Here is a 17,793-nt window from a genome sequence, read left to right as displayed (position 1 = left end):
TTAAAAAAATATTTTAAAATTGATTAAAACTTTAAACTTTTTACCCTCCCATGCGGAAGAAAAGGCTCAACACCATCAAAGAGAAAAAAATTGCCAAATATCAACCGTATTTTGTATTCAAGTTCTTTTTTATACCAAAATTCTTTGAACCATAAAACTGCATATTCAGAAAAATGTTGAAAATTCTAGTTAAAAAGTTGAAGGTTTTAATGAAATTTTGGAAAATATTTTACAAAATTGTTATTGTGGTAAGAACTGTGTATATTTTTATAAAAAAAAAGTGGTGTGCTTATAACATTGCAACGGGGTATAAATTTAGAAATTTAGATGTATTGGAGGTTTTCACTTCGATGTCATGGTCTTTTATGCCCTCTACTCAACACAGTTCCTCAGCCAGATCCAGCTCTCTTATTAAACTTAACCCTCCGTTGGGCACTCGGGTCTGGCCAGACTTTTTCGACTTTGGACGTGAATTCAACATATTTCTATTAAAGCTAACGACTTGAGCTTCCAGGTAGCTTCCTAAAATTTAATTTAATAATAATAATAGCCTTTTAAAAAAGGGTCCTCGAACAGGACGAAAAAGGCCAGATCCGGGTGCCCAACTGAAGGGTTAAAAAATGTAACCAACGGGGGGTTAAGATAGAGTTGAATTGGACTAAGCGTATGCGTCCTTCTTCTGGCTGCAGATGGACGAGTTTTCTCAACCTTTTCCGCCTTATAGCGCTGCATTTAAAAAGAAAGAGGGTAGGAGTCTTTTTTGATTGGTCTCAGAATCAGTGGACCATATCACGATCATGCGCAGATGACCTGTTAGAATGGCCGTGAGCATTCTCAGTTTATTCTTGGCGAGAGTTATGAGTTTTTTAAACATCTTTACACCCCACCAGTAAAGATTTCGCCTGGTGGGGTGTATGTGAGAAGAAGTCGTAGTGGTTAGGGCAAGTATAGTACTAAGTTATTGTGATATTACCGCATATTCGCTATCGGGTCTCTCCTATTCTTATAAAATTTTTGTTTTATGTTTTTTTTGTCCTAATGAAGCCAACTCCTAGAAAGGTTAGGGAGGGATATCACGTTACCAAAATGAGTGCAAAAAATTTGTGCATAGCGTACATTTTCTACAAGTATACAGAGCAAATGTTTCAAAATCGGAATGCAAAACAGTTTTGATTGCTTTCGAATGGGCATTTTTTATTTCCAATCGTGACTATTTACCCAACTTTGAAATTAAATAATTTGAGTTAGTGTTGATTTTCTGCACACTTAGTTAGTTTTGTGCCACTGTCCTGCTCTATGCAGGCGAAGACTCACCATTTTAGGTAGACAATCCTTTAATGAATTGGACGATCTTAGTACTGTGGAAATCAGAGATTTTCTAAAATTTTTGAAAAGTAATCACTGGTTTTAGGAGAGATAAGGACAACTTTCCCACGCGGCATCGCAATGGGCTATGAGGCTGAGTGTGTCCCACAGTGGGCAACCGCTTCAACCTAACCTAAACTAATATATATATATATAATTGGCGCGTACACCCTTTTTGGGTGTTTGGCTGCGCTCCTCCTCCTATTTTGTGGTGTGCGTCTTGATGTTGTTCCACAAATGGAGGGACCTACAGTTTCAAGCCGACTCCGAACGGCAGATATTTTTATAAGGAGCTTTTTCATGGCAGAAATACACTCGGAGGTTTGTCATTACCTGCCGAGGGGCGACTGCTATTAGAAAAACGTTTTTCTTAATTTTGGTGTTTCACCGAGTTTGGAACCTACGTTCTCTATGTGAATTCCGTATGGTAGTCACGCACCAACCCATTCGGCTACGGCGGCCGCATAAACCTAAACTATTAGTTCTCTTAAAACTTAATTAATTAAAATAGAAGGAGACTTCTCTCTAAATATATATTTCTTTTTATTGTATTTGTACACCATTAAATGTTAAAATACCCATTTATCCACTTTTTCTTTTATTGTGATTTTCACTTTTGGGACTGCCTCATAAACGCTACCTGCTTAATTCTTTCAAAACAATTTCTTTATACCCTGTATTTCCTTTGAATGCTAGCATTTTAATTTGCATCCTACTAAAATTCACTCAAAAAAAAAATTAGTCTAGATATTTTTAATTTTTTATTTCAATTTGAGTTAAAAAAAATTGTTTTGTTTATTTTTGTTCGTTTCCGTTAATTTGTTTGACTCAACTGCGTTACGTTCACATTCGTTATCTGCAAATCAAATCAACCTAATAAACACAACACTCTCACGAAACTTCCAACTTCAAACTGGCCACAAACAACATGAAAAAAACTGCTCAACCAACTCGTGTGCATATGTTTTATACGCTTCCCGCTTTGTATCCCATATCCCATTACCCAACAATCAACTATCCCACCATACCACTCCCGTCCATCGATGCGTGCGTCCTTTTTTCGGTTCTTTTGCGTTTGTGTGTTGTAAAGACGGTGTCTACAGTTTCTTACAATACTTCCTCCTACACTACTACCTTTAAATCACGCTGGCGTTACGGGAGACAGATGGCCGATAATCAGAATGAGGATGAGCAGGCGCAATTGCTGGGTGAAGAGGGCGTACGCGCCAGTCAGCCGGGACAAAATTTGAAGCTCGGGTAAATATGAAAAAAAAGTAAAAGAAAAAATTACATCAAAACTCCACAACAACAACCAATGCATTCATGTTGAACAAAGCATACACTTCAACAGAAACTCACTCTACAAAGCTTTATTGAAACATGTCTTTAAAATATGATTTTTTGCAAAAACTAAACTCAGAAACGTTGTATTAAAATTCATAACGAACTGGAAACGTTTCATATCGAAAGTGGGAACTTTAAACCGCCAATTGTTCGCTTTACCTTACTCACTTCAATGCACTTTGGCACTTTGCACCGCCGAATAATCTACGTTTGTTTTCACATTCTTTTCTTACTCTTGTGATAACTTCAGTACCTTATATATTTGCTTTTGTTTGTGTTTGTTCTTTTAGCTTGTTTGTGTTGCTTTGTTTATGTATTAAACATCCTTTTTTGTATATTTTGTATGTGTCATTGTAAATGCGCTTTTCATTGCTGAAAAATATTCGCGGGTAATTCTAGCCTGGTTGGGAGAAGCTTGCAGAGTCGTGGAAAGCACTAAAAGCTTTTCCAAACCAGGCACAAAGTACATACATACATACATATATACATTGTAAATATTATATATAATATATACAAGTATGTGTGTCATCCTGTATCCTTCTTCCTTAAGTTCCATGGTCGCTCTCTACCCATTCCGTGTCCCGGCCGTTCATCGAGAAAACTTGTAAAATGGTGTTGGCTTTCAAATATCTTTCTTAAACGTTGATCGATCATAACAGTGAATTATGATATACATACATACATAAAAATGCACATATAATTTGTTGGCATTTTCTAAAGTCACAACTACATATTTCCACCCACATACGTCCATACCTATTGAATTCTCCAATGTGTACACTCACTATGGCTGTTCAGTCTGAAAGCGTTTTCGTTGGTTATCGGATCCCGCAACTGGTTAAGGCTATTTGAATTTTAATCACTAACTCTAATCTAATGATCAAGAATGTATACTAAATCCTTAGTTGCAATTATTGCTACCTCAACTAACAAATAGTGGCCTATTGTTAACACATTTCACAACCAATTCGAAAATATTAACACTCAACTAGGGTGATGGTGATTGGTGATTAGGCAGCTATAGGCCTATTACTTACTTTAACTTTAATTGTCTCTGCTCATTCTACATATATTTTTTTATAGCAATCAAATATATAGCGTACAATTTGTATATTTCTTGAAATTTGTAGCAAGAGGGTGGTCTCAATACCACCACTGAGTCGATGACACGCGCTTTAATCACCGACGAAGTGCGAACTGGCCACTCAATGGGTCCAGTTCAGCTTGGGTATGTATTACTAAATTAAGAAATTAATACCAACAAAGCCTTACACAATTTTATAAAAATAAAATACCTTCTGCTCAAATATGAACGAGACGTTATCAATAAAACGGTCCGCGGATGACATATGGCAAAAATAAATTTTTTGTTTTTTGGTAGGACTGTTATAAGCTTACATGGCAAATTTCAGCGTGATATGTCACATAGTTTGTTTTCTGTGCTACTGTAAACAAGTCAAGCTCGAGTGTGTTCTTCGAATTCTCTTTTATGACTTCAATTGTCTCAAAATGTTTTCCACGGAGCGGCAACGTGAGCTTGGGAAACAGGAAAAAGTCACATGGAGCCATATCAGGCGAATACGGTGCTTGCGGAACGATATTAACATTATTTTTGTTCAAATAATCGCAAACAAGATGTGATGTGTGAGCTGGTGCATTATCGTGATGCAAGAACCATGACTTGTTGTCCCACAATTCCTTCCTTTTAAGACGAATGTTCTCGCGCAAACGCTTTAAAACATCTAAATAATATTCAGCGTTAACCGATCGGCCTTGCGGAAGGAACTCCGAGTGCACCACACCTTCGTAATCGAAAAAAACAGTCAGCATAACCTTAATTTTTGAGCGACTTTGGCGTGGTTTTTTGGGTTGATGTACGGCCCTCTTTGAACGATTTGTACCACTGGAAAACACGTGCACGCGATAGAGCAGAGTCCCCATAGGTTGTCTGCAACATTTGTAAGGCGTCTGAAGCCGAAATTTTGTTGGAATAACAAAATTTCAAACAAATTCTTTGTTCAACTTGAATTTCCATCGTTAAATTCGAAGAACACACTCGAGCTTGACTTGTTTACAGTAGCACAGAAAACAAACTATGTGACATATCACGCTGAAATTTGCCATGTAAGCTTATAACAGTCCTACCAAAAAACAAAAAATTTATTTTTGCCATATGTCATCCGCGGACCGTTTTATTGATAACGTCTCGTTCATATTTGAGCAGAAGGTATATACGCAGTAGCTCGAAACATTCTACGTATAGCATTAAAAATATAATACAAAAATAATAATAAAAGTGTTAATGCATTCTTAAACTCAAATTTTCATAAACTAAATGCAATTCAGCACGACATAATGCAAATTTTTAACTATTTATTTATTTTTTTTATAAAAATATAGTTTAAACTACAACAAAAACAATATAACTTAAAGTTCCAAACAAAAATTTTGAGTTAGGTTAGATAAAACTGGCTGATCTGAATAGAGCCGACATAGACCACAAGGGTTCGTAGTGTTACCAGTGTTGTTGATGTCCTGCTAAACATAGTTTAAAACAGTTTTAAACAGTTTAATAAAGTTTAAATGTATACCGATCCCAGGCAGTTGTAACGATTTCTGCTTAGAGCAGGGCAGTGGAAAAGGAAGTATTCTAACGCATCCCTTTCATCTTCGTATAAGTTATACGCGTCTTTCTGGACCAATCCCATTTTAGCTGCGTGATATGGAGTGAGATAATGCCCCGTCAGTTGTTGTTGTTGAAGTGGTTGAGTATTTCTACTTAAATAATCCTAAGCGAGCAGCACCGTTTTACTACCTCTGGCCTCGTGTGATGATGTCGTTTTTTTTTTTTGCTTCTAAGTCAGATCCATTTAGTACCGCAGGCCCGTCAGTACTCCAACCAATATTTTACTTACCTTCCTTGGGAGTAATGAAATAAAGTCATTGCAAGTGCGTGGGATTATTTTCGCAATCCTGTGGGAGGTCGAGGCTGCCCATATACACTGTGTTTCTGGAGTTAGTTTCTCGTCTAGTTCCGTCTTGCATCCTTGGCAAGTGAGTGCCTGCCTTAGCAAGCTCGTCAACTTAATGCAATAAAGTTGCATCACTGTTTCAATCAGAATTTTTTCTGTTTTTAATCAGAATTTTAAAACAAATTTCAAGCGTGCAGTTTTATAGCACATTGACGTTCTCACGACAGTCGGTTCTACGTAACCGGAACAACTCGGTTTTATATCCGGCCAAGGACTGTCAGTTCAGCAGCATTCCCCGTATATAGGAAATGACTACAACAACAACATGTCCCATTTACTTCTGGTAAATAATAAATAAGTTCAAGTTGTAAGTATCTCAAAAATGGTTTTAATTTTTGACAATTTTTGCGCTTACGGTCTGTTTCATATAAAAAAGAAAACGTCGTTCATTATATGGAAAAATAGGTATGACGCTTTCTCTTTAAATTTTCACAATTTTAGCCCACAATTTAATGGGCTGCAAAATGACACACCCAGAATCTTAATTAAAGAAGATTCTGATTAAAAAGTTTGAAAATTTCTTTAATTTCAAATTTGTTTCAATAATTGTGTAAAGTTTGAAACTTTGAGTTACATATGTGGTTATTATTGTAGTACAAGTTGTCTCAAAATTTATCACCCCATCGGAAGATTTATGATTTTTGCAATTGGCGTCGGAGAGATGAAAGCACATTCGCAACTCTGGCACAGCTAGGCTACTGTGGTCGCTAATAAATAAGAAAAAGATAAAGGAACTGCTTTCTTTTCAAGAGGATATCTCGAAGGTATAACCGGCCATTGGCTATTTGGCAGGCATTCCTTGATATTAGGAGTTTTCTCCCAAGTATATTGTAGAAGTTGCAGAGATGAGGAAGACAAAGAAAGAGTTGAGCGCTTCCTCTACAATTGTTCAGCCTGAGCTAAAATCAGAGCAAGTTTTCTAGATACATACTTTTTCAATTTTCTTACGAAACTGTCCGGTATGGGGCTTGGACCAATTATGCGCTTCATAAGAGCCACAAAATGGTTTCATGAAGATAAATAAATGAGGTTCTCGTGTCGCACAGTGGTATCAGAACGTACATGTAAAGTCTAAGTAAGTTGGTCGTACAGACCGACTACCACCATAACCTAACTTAACCTAAATGGTGGCCTACGTGTATCATATTTGACACTTGTGTAGTAAGTAGCTGCAAGACCGCGTCAAGGTCAAGTTAAAATTTTTCATTTTCAAAAAGGAAGAAAAGAAGAAAAAAAAAAGATTATTAATTTTGCGCCACTTAGTATAAACAAACTGAAACCAATATATGATATACATATAATATTTGCTTTCGATACGTTTATTTGACAACAGTTTTGTCATTTTATTAACCCATTTTCCAGTAGCAACTTTAAATTGATATGTACGAAGGCCGTTTGAAAAGTCCGTGCAAAAATAAAAACTACTTAATTGTTTGAGGTATCCAAACCTTTTTTTATTTTTCCACATAGTTTTCTTATACACTTCAACCAACCCTGGTCTAGTTTGTTGATCCCTACCGATTAATAGGATTGGTCTAAGTCTGAAAAATAGCCATTCGTATCTGTAATCACCTCCTCGTTTAAATGAAATCTTTTTTCCCGCCATGCGTTTTTTCAAATTGGGGAATAAATAGTAGTCCGAGGGAACCGAATGAGTCAAGTCTGGAGAATAGGAGGGAGGATGTGAAACGAGTTTGAACCATATTTCTTTGACATCTGGGACCACAACTGCTGAGGTGTGAGCTGGTGCGTTGAAAAGGAAAATCACTCGACTTCCGCGACTCCAACGAATGCCAAACACAAAGAAATCGGCCGACGTGCCTGAAATTCGGTATGTATTCTTGCTAGAGATGGTAGCAACTAAACAGAACCTCAACAACCGCGCCAGTATTGCCATCTCTCTGATTTTGCACCGACATCTTAACCGAACCTCGTACGTTTTTCGAAATTATAAAAAAATTGTTCGTTCAAAAACTATTCGCTGCTCTTGAATTTTTTATCGAATTACCTTTTTAAAAAAATTAACCTTTTAGCAGGACGTGTATTCTTTGCTCACAGAGCCAAAGTATTCCAAACAGTTTTTCCTTGATATGTACAGCTCTTAATGTGAATGAGTTCATTTGGATTAATGCCTAGCATGTAATTGCAAGCGCCTTCCTGTCACATGCCAGCCAGATCGCCTTGTTGTTGTTGCTGTAGCAGCATAAACATTCCCCATATATTTACCGACAAGTCTACTGGAGTGACAGTCCTTAGCCGGATACAAATCCAGGTTGTTTTCCGACTGTCGTGGGAACGGCCAGCCTTCTCTGGTTCTGTTTCTGGAGATTAATTGTCAACAGCACTCCATATTCATACTAACTAGCTAAACACACGACTCGTATCTTAATTCGGTAAGCCATAATGCCTTCAAATCTATGCATAGCTCATATATATTAGTTCATCGCACCATACATGAACAAAAGCCAAAAGTGGGTTAATGTAAACAAATATGTGTCTGGTTCACCTTTTAATTGTCAAATAAACGTAAATAAGATGTTGACTTCCTTTTGCTTAATGCATTTTGGAATGAACTATATTTTTATAAAAATACAAAAAAATATTTAACAGTAAAAATTTTACAAAATGTCGCGCTGTTATTATTGTGAACACGAGTCGAATATCATTTTTTTTATTATCTGCTATTTAGTGAAGGTAACGAGGGGAATGTTTGTAATGCGATTAACGAAGATGAAAACAAAGTATTGCAACTAAAATTTGTCTTATCATAAGTCTAATCACCTTTGTGATATCAAATTTGTTAATTCTGAGTGATAATTACTCATCTACAGGGTGTTAAAAGGGAACGTAAAATATTTAAGGAGATCCAAAAAAAGCAAAACAAACATGGGTTCGCAATTAAATGGATTTGGAGATATGCCAAGTTATTCCTTCCTAAAAAATGTACAGTCTGTCTATTAGAAGCGTGAACGGCAAAATTCAAACTTAGACTTCCGTTATAGAAAACAAGTGAATGCGTGAAGGCGTACGCTTTCCGCAATATGCGTTGTGCAATTTGTTAATTTTGTGAGAAATTTAGCAAATGAGACCCTTGTATGAAAAACGATATGAAGAAGTTTTCCTATGCTGACACCCTAACGGTGCAAAAATGTCACGTGCATCTTAGCAAAATATTGGAAGATGTCGCGACTAAATAAATGGGTGCAACGATATACCGAAATTAAAAACGGCGACAGCGCCCCGGACGTGGCCCAAAACAAAACAAAAATACCTCTCCAAAGCAAAATCCGAAGATCATCCACGACAGTCGGTTCTACGTTACCGAAACGACCCGGATTTATATCCGGCCAAGGACTGTCACTCCAGCAGCATTCCTCATATGTAAGTATGGGGAATGTTTATGCCGCTACAACAACAACAACAATCATTGATTTGTTTGAGGCAAAGTCGAACTTATCGTTGTGTGAAGTTGGATCAATTTTAAGGAAACGTGTTTTAATGTATGGTGCCCAAAGACACGATTCAATGACGCTGACGTGCATAGGACCTCACATTCTAGAGCACATTGAAAATCCGCTGCTCTCATTATTACACATTGGGAAAAAACTTGTATGTAATTCAAAAAGCGTAATATTCACGTTTAAGTCTTTCTTTTTGACGAATAGTGGCATACGTCGGTTCTGGTGTACTTCTGATAATCGACAACTTCAACGTTAAGCATCATGTTTGGGACTGCTTCTCCGAAAAAGGATTTGAGCATTTATTTGGGCTCGCCACCAATTTGAACGCAGTTTTGATGAATAAAATTTACCAAAATGCGAAGACGTTTTGAAGAACTCGCCAACTTTGTATTCTCCAAGAAAACAACGATCTTAAGCATCGAATCCGAAGGTGTGTTAGAGTGGAAACACCAAAATGGGGTTGAAATGTTGGATGGCCTTCACAATCGCCTGATGACAATTCTATTCAAAATATTTGGACAATATTTAAGCAAAAATTCAAAAGAGAAAAATTTGCACGGCCAAAAAGTAAGCAAGACGAATTCCGCTGACTTGGAGCCGATTATCTCCACAACTTGGCAAAAATTAACACAAAGTATGACTCGAAAATGTAAACCCATAGCTAATAAATATTTTAAGGCCATACTACAGGTTCGGATGGAAGACTTTGGAGTAAAAACCTTCTTACAGCAATCGAAAAATAAATTGGTTGCCTTCGGTCAAAAGGAAGGTCGTGCAAAAGATCAACTGTTGTGCTCTGCAGAAAATTAATATGAGCAGCGCCTGTTAAGCCAGCGCCAGCCTTGAAATCCAACGGAGAATCTCTCTTGCCAACAAGTGCTACTTCGGTCTATGTAGGCAATTGAGCAGTAAAGTCCTTTCTCGATAGCTCTCATCAGGACGGGCATGACGTATGGCGCAGAAGCTTGGACGATGGCAACATCCGATGAGGCGTCCCTTGAAGTGTTTGAGACGAAGATTCTGCGAAATAATTTTGGACCCCTGTACGTTAGTAATAGTGAAATAAAACGTGTCTAATGTACAGACTCCGTTAGAGCATAGGGATTTTCATCGGCAAAAATAAGCGCATTGCGAAAATTAACAACTCCATTTCCGTGTTAAGCTATAGGGTTTTCCAAACAGAGGTGTTATTTTGATATTCAAAGAAAAATGCTATTTTTTAATATAAATGATCGGATATTTATTTCATTATAAATAGGAAGGTATGCCGTTAATAGTGGGAAATACCATCAGGGAAATGACCACCAAACCACGCTTACAGAACAATATCCTTTTCATGAAATTTTCCATAACCGAATTGCAAAGTGGTTGCCCTATGTCCTCGATAGCCTCACGAATTCCATCTCTGTTAATGAATAAAAAATCGTTAGTCATCTCTCGATAGCGCAATCCATTCACCAATAACACATGTTATTGGAAAACCCTTTAACAGATTGACAAGATGGCGGAGATTTTCAGCATCACTGAAAACAATGGCATTTAATTCTGCTTCGAATTCAACAAAATTTATTTAATAGAACATCAGCCAACTATGATAAGAATATACAAGTAAAAAAGGAGTAAACAAAATATGGTAGTGACAAAGGAGCAGAAAAAAAGAAAGAATCTGGGCTGCTGGTTCGTAATAAAAGCGGCACTATTGCAGCACTTAAAACTTTTGCAAGCTTTTTGCAATTGCTGAGCTTTGACTTATTTTGCATACATATGCGGATAGTTGATGGTGAATACGTAAATAAAACTAAAGGAGTTTTCTATAAATATAATATTTTCCTCGATAATTTTGATATTGACGGTAATTTCCTACTGAAAATGACAGAAAAGAATGAAGAATGTGAATAAAAAAATAATTGGTTGTACAAACAAAGTTTTTATGAGACTTTCCGTTAGTTTGCGGGCCCATGTTTATTGGTCCATACTATTACCTCCCTAAATATTTAACTTTCTCTTTGTTAGCACCCTATATACATACTTATATTCAAATTTGCTACTGCTGTACGAAAAAATTTCGAGTTACTGTAAATATACTGTATTATACCAAATATAGGTTAATGACACTAAATTACACTAAACTGATGCATACTAAAATCTGCAAACAAAAATTTAAAATTGCATAATATTTACTAGAAAATGATATAAAAATAAAATATGTTTTGGGATATTTTTTCTCTAATCAAAATAGTTTTGCTTTGCTGCTGATCTGCTGCTTTTATCGATCATTGCAATTGCATTCTTTATAATAATAATTAAGCATAACAAATGCTCTTCAATGTTCTTGGTTTCTTTTGTAAAAAAATGCAGGTTATTTTTATTAAAAACACTAAAATCTCGTCATTGTGCATGATATCGAATGCTCGTTATAGACGATTTCATTGTAAAGTCGATCTGTAACTTCTAGTTAAATTTTTGTCGAAAAAGTTTTTTTTTAGTTAGAATAGTTGCTGAGCCTCGGAATTGTAATACCGTCAGTGCTGTAAAAGTTGAATTGTCATATTTGAAAACGCAAAAAATTTATATTTTTAATCAGCTGCGCTTTTAGTGTTTATTGCCAAGAAAAAAAATAACATTTGTTTTAACTGTAGGCAATTTTTCCTTTCAGAAAATTCAGGCTCATGCAATTATTACCGTCTCCGCTTTGGCCTTGGCCTTTGTAATTTTATGCTGCCTTTTTTTGGCAGAATTGCTTTTGAGTTTAGATTAATTTTTCATCACTTTGACGCTTGACGTTCGAAAAGGAATCAAAACCCTGAACTTCGTATTGCTTCGTAGAGCATTTCAATCGAACTCCAGAAACCAACACGCCATTTAAAAATTGATTTAATGCCCCAAGAAGTGGAGTAACCCTAAAACTGATGTTAGAGTATATTACGGCTGATGTAAATATCCATCATAAATTACGCGGCCCCACCCACTCAAATTTCATGAAAATATTGCTCAAGATCTTTGAACCTAAATACAGGATTAAAATAAATAGTGTTTTATGTACATAATTTTTCACTGGTTCTAAAAAATTTCGCTTTCAAACCAAGGCAAAGCTATTAAAGCTGGTATCGGAAATCAGCAGATTTGTTTTTTCTTTCGCCGTGTGTGGCTGTCAGCACAGAATGAAACAAGAAGAATTCATTCTTTGTTTTCTACTTTGCCGTGACAATCAAACGCATAAAAAATTGTTGTAGGTCTAGTGACACCGCCTTTAACGAATGCGCCTTGATTCAAACGTTTGAAAAAAATGCCTAAGAGTCCTAATTCCAATTATGCAAGTTTTGTAGTTACATTGAGTCGCAACTTGTTATATTTAACTACGCTTGGGATTGTCCTTTAGCAAAGCATTTGAATGACTGGTAGAAAAATATTAGCACAACTCTTTTTCTCATAAATAGATAGGACCCAATAATATTTGAAAAATACTGCGAATTTGTATTTCTTTTTTGTTGAAATTATATTAGTAAACACATAAAAACATTCGGCAATATTTAAGAAAAATTATTAATTCGATTTTTCCAACCATAACCTAAAAAAACTTATATTTACATAATTAAAGACCTAGCATAAAGATTGAGCATAAAAAAGTTATATTCTACACTTACGCATTTCACAACAAACGAATCACTACTACCCACATATACCTATTTTTAATAAGAACAAATTCACTAACAAGAACAAATAAGAACAATAACAACAAAGCCAAATAACAAAAGTGTAGCAAGTGAATAAATTCTACAATAATATTCTTCCATTCCATATACACATACAAATGCGCTTAAAATGCGCTGGCTTATAGTTACTTGGATAAGATCAATGAGCGCGAAGATTATCTCCCATGGTTTGTACTGCAAAAATTTTTGTTTTTTAATTTTATCAATCAATAGAAATAAAATTAAAAAAATCATATGGCTTAAGTCCAAAATACATTGTTTGCTAGTGAACTGTAGACGCACGCAAGTCCCAAATCGTGTACAATCTACTCATAGTCGTCTTGCTTGTCTGAATGTGTGTATGTACATATGTATATGTATGCACAGCAATATGCACATATGTATGTACGATATATGCCCATCCAATGCAAGGATCACTTACTTATCATAGCCAATGGTCGAACCATGTAAATTTTTTCTCACTGTAATTTTCTTTTGCATGCGCAGTTGATTCCGTTTTCATTCTTAATAATGTTTCCATTCACATTTTGTTATTTTGTTAAGATGTTTTGTTTTTGTTTTAACAACACACGTTCGTACATTGACTTTCATTCTTGCACCTCTTATTTGTTATTAATCACATGATTGCCGATCACGAGTTGATGTTGTTGAAAAATAAAAGAAAGGAGAGAGAATAATGCCTAAGCGCGACATTTGCGATGGTTCATCTAATGTTTTTGAGTTTAGTTTTTGCATTTGTAAATAATCAATATTTCCATTTGATTTCGTTTTTATTTCACATACCAAACTGTTTATTTTTGTTTTTGTATTTGCACTAATCGAATTTCTCTTTCATATGATCTGAAGTTTTGTTGCTGGTGTAATTTTGCGTGAGAGGCTGGCCGCATTTGAGCGAATGTTGTGGCGCGCATGTCGTGGTAATGTTTTTCTGCGTCAAGCCATGATTGAATCACCACTGGAAGATCCGTCGAATGTAAGTAATAAAACAAAAACAAAAATACAAATACAAATAATATATTTAATAATAAAGATACATACAGTTATGGACAGCGAAAAGCACACTTCCCCACATAAACATATACATAATGGAAATTATTTCTACTTGATGACCTAGTAAAACAGTTAGTTTTGAACAAATCTATTCTTTTATTGCAGTATTATTCAAAACACCAAAAAAGCTAAATAAATAACAATTCAATATCTACAATTATAAAGAGTTCAAAAAATCGTAATTTATCACATTTCGAACAGGACACTGAAATATTTTCACTTTTATCGATCTGCCATAAAAACAGAAATTATTTATTGTATTTCAAATTGCTAAATTTTTTTATATTTCTTACCTTACCTGATTAGTAGATATTTTGTTGAGTATCCATTATTTTTTAAAACTTCTTCACACCTGCGAGATAAGCTTTACATTAACTTTTGGCATCTCTGCAAAGGAATAGATTTCAACGCATGTCGTACTCTATAGTTTATAGGCACTTTAAAATTTGTTTGCCCAACTTTAATCTTAATATCGTTCCACAGATTTTGAATGGGGTTAAGGCCGAAGCTTTGTGCTAGCCAATCCTTTGAGTCTTTTGGTCTAAGTCTAAATCTTTTTCGTCAGAAGAAAATCATAACAGCTCAGGCGCTTCTGGGTGTTTAATTTTGTTTAGAAGACGTTTTGATCGCGTAACTCGCTGTTCTCGTGTTTGCTTCGACATAAACTGTCTTCCGCGCATAACGTAGAGTTTATACCCGATATCTTCATGAAAAACTCGACGGATACGTCTTTCCCTCGCAAAAGCCCTCATTGATTTTGAAGGGCCTTCCTCAATGATCGCCTGCATTTGTGGAATAAATTCTGTAGGTCAAACAGTGCCAGAACGTTCCTCGTGTTTTTTGCCTTACGTCACAGATTCTGCATCACCTCCTGATGCTTCCAATTTACGGCGAACGTTATGAACGATTAAACGAACGAGCGCGCTTAAGAAAATTAGAGATTTCTAAATCGGTTTGATTTGCGCTTATAACGACGATAACTGCAGGTCTATTCGTTTCTTGAGTTAAGTTGTAGTCTTTCAAGTCTTAAATATCTGAAAAAGAATAAAAAGAAAAATAATGGTTTCGGAAAGTTATAGCCACATATGTATGTGAATGCTCTCAACTGCCATATGCACCCTTTATATTGAGAGGTATCTGGGGTGGTTCAAAATTAATAACTAGTAATATATATTATTTTTTCCAAGAAATTGACAGTTTTCGGTACCAAACGAGATTTGACTTTTCGTAGGCCCAAATGGTATTTCAAAATGGTTTTCACAGATCCTTCTGATATTCCGATCATATCAGTAAGGTCTTTAACAGTCAACCGACGATTTTTGAGCACTAACTCCTTCACTTTATTGACGTGTTGGTCATCTGTTGACGTCGATGGTCGTCCGGAGCGCTCCAAGTCATCAACACGTTCTCGACCCTCTTTGAAGTGTTTGTACCACTTATAAACATTTTTCTGCGACATGGTCGAATCACCAAATGCCTTCTGCAACATGCTAAACGTTTCCGCAGCCGAAATTTCATTCCGCAAACAAAATTTGATGGCACTTCTCTGCTCAATCAAATCAGACATTGTAAAAATCGAAAAATGCACTCTTGATCGTTTGGTAAACACAAGCGTAAATATATTACTGATAATGATATTCACATGAAAGTTGGCCCAGATGTTATTAACAGTGCTGCCAACTCATGAAAAAAATAACTAGAGCGAAATTTTAATCCCGCGAAGTTTGACAAATAAATTCACCTTACTTTTTGCCCACAGTAGTAGTTACCGAGAGACTAAGGTTTAAGGGGCTCAACCAGTGTGACTGACAAAAAAACAGGTGGTTTTTGAAAATTTATTTTTAAAAAAGTTTTACATTGATTGTTTTAAAACTTTGTAAGTATATTAATATATAATTAAACTTCAAGTACAAATTTTTTCAAAGGAAAATCTGGACTTTTCTTCTAATAATAGGGCATCTCTCAAAGGTCCAAAAAAAAAAGTTTTCCCACTGCTGCCTTTGTTACGGCCTTCAGAGTGCCTGAAATAAAAAAAAACAAAAAAGTCATTAAAGATGATGGTATCACGCGTTGATTAACGCAGGATTGTGGTGAAAAAACGAAATCCAAAAAAATCCCGCAGTTTTGAAAAAAGTATAAAAATTTAGCTTGAAAATGTGATAGTATGTATTTCACATCGCAAATTTACAATTTTTATTAGATTGAAATATCGGAGGGTCATTCAATGTAAAAATGAATACTTAAAATGAGGAAACAAGATTCAAGTCGATCGTAAAATTAGTTTTTAAGTTACAGTGGCAGCAAATTAAGAAAACGCTATTTTGAGAAAAACGTTTTTAAAGAAAAAAATACTGATCTCACATTTATAAAACGATAAATATCATACCTAATCCTAATCTGCTATTCCAGGCCCATATAATTCACCTTCTTCTTCTTCAAAAAGTTGCTGCTTGCTTGCTGAAAAATATGAAAAAATTTTTTTTGAATTTTTCAAAGTTTCACACTGGTTGAGCCCCTTAACAAGAAAGAACTTATTGTCTCAATAAAATCTTTTTTTATTAATGCCACAAAAAAGCTTGTCTGCCCTTTGTAGCTGGTATAAAACTAAATAATTCGTTTAGTTTTCGGGATATCGATATTAATACTTAATATATAACAGAATTCAGAGGTGAATTGTCAGTCGCGGCTACGATTTACATTATCCATTCGATCAGTCTAATAAATCGATTGTTAAATGTCGTCGATGTTTAGCTGATTAATTTTTGAAAACAAAAATTTAGTCCGCATGGCTCGATAGCGCTGGCCATTCACCGTAACGGCTGTTCCTCCCTCATTTCGAAATAAATAAGGACCGTTGATGCCACCAGTGCTGTATGAACTCCGCAAAACATTTATTATTATTTTTTTTTTTTTTTTTTTTTTTTCAAAGTAAATTTTGACAATTTGAAAGCGTTTTTCTAGCGTTAAACGTTTCATGATCTCTTACCAAACTTTACTGAACAAAAATGTCATCACAGTTTGCCGTTCTCAGCTGTCAAACTATAGATCAACTAAAAAAAAACACCCGATATATACGACAAGTGCAATTTTGTATTATAATTCCATAAAAATGTATATGAAATAAAAATAATATACACCTCCCTGTCCGTACAATGTTCCACGGAAGACTTCTTCTGTCAAATGTTTCTGGGCGCGAGTTGCTTTTTCTTTCCTTAAATCAGAATTCACCTTAGGAGGCATACAGAAGTCTCACAATGCCTAAGAGTGGGATATTGTACTTGGCTAGAAACAATATCGAATAAGCCAACATATTGTCTTGGTGCTTCCTCAATTCGAGTCCTTTTTTCTTACTCTCCGTTAAAGAGAACTACTTTTAGCTGGTAATGTTGACTTAAAGTGCTTTAAAAAAAATATATAAAAAAAATTGGGGCGTACTCTCTTGTTAGGTGTTCGGCCGAGCTCCTCCTATTTGTGGTGTGCGTCCTGATGTTATTCCGCAAATAGAGATACCTACAGTTTTAAGTCGACTCCGAATGGCAAATGGTTTTTATGAGGAGCTCTTTCCTGGCAGAAATGCACTCGGAGGTTTGCCATTGCCTACCGAGGGGCAAGCGCTATTAGAAAAAACTTCAATTATTTGATGTTCGTACACGGAGATGCGAACCGACGCACTCCCGAATAGTAGTCACGCAATAGCCCATTTCGCTACGGCGGCCGCTACAGTTACCGTGTATACTCCCATTCATATTGAAAAAATAATCATCGTTTATGTTTGTTGTTTTGAGTGTAATGCATTTTTGATATCCAAATAATTATCTCTATTCTTGC

At 35.6% G+C, this 17,793-nt stretch overlaps 1 protein-coding gene across 5 annotated transcripts in view; it reads left to right on the top strand.

Moving 5' to 3' along the window:
- LOC128855328 (V-type proton ATPase 116 kDa subunit a 1) overlaps window positions 1-17,793 on the top strand; it is a 37,765-nt gene that overhangs the window by 9,102 nt on the left and 10,870 nt on the right. For 2 of the 5 annotated variants that reach the window (XM_054090162.1, XM_054090161.1), the window contains exons 5-6: window positions 2,456-2,622; window positions 13,762-13,888. In XM_054090162.1, coding sequence (XP_053946137.1) covers window positions 2,456-2,622; window positions 13,762-13,888 — 294 coding nt within the window. Of the gene's footprint in view, window positions 1-2,455; window positions 2,623-3,839; window positions 3,938-13,040; window positions 13,083-13,761; window positions 13,889-17,793 lie in introns of all 5 variants that reach the window. The other 3 variants (XM_054090163.1, XM_054090165.1, XM_054090164.1) reach the window with 3 other exon arrangements.

Source organism: Anastrepha ludens, chromosome 2 (assembly GCF_028408465.1).
Source record: "Anastrepha ludens isolate Willacy chromosome 2, idAnaLude1.1, whole genome shotgun sequence".
NCBI classification, from domain to species: Eukaryota; Metazoa; Arthropoda; class Insecta; order Diptera; family Tephritidae; genus Anastrepha; species Anastrepha ludens.
Note: the sequence above shows the minus strand (reverse complement) of the source record. Positions and strands in the feature narration are given on the sequence as shown.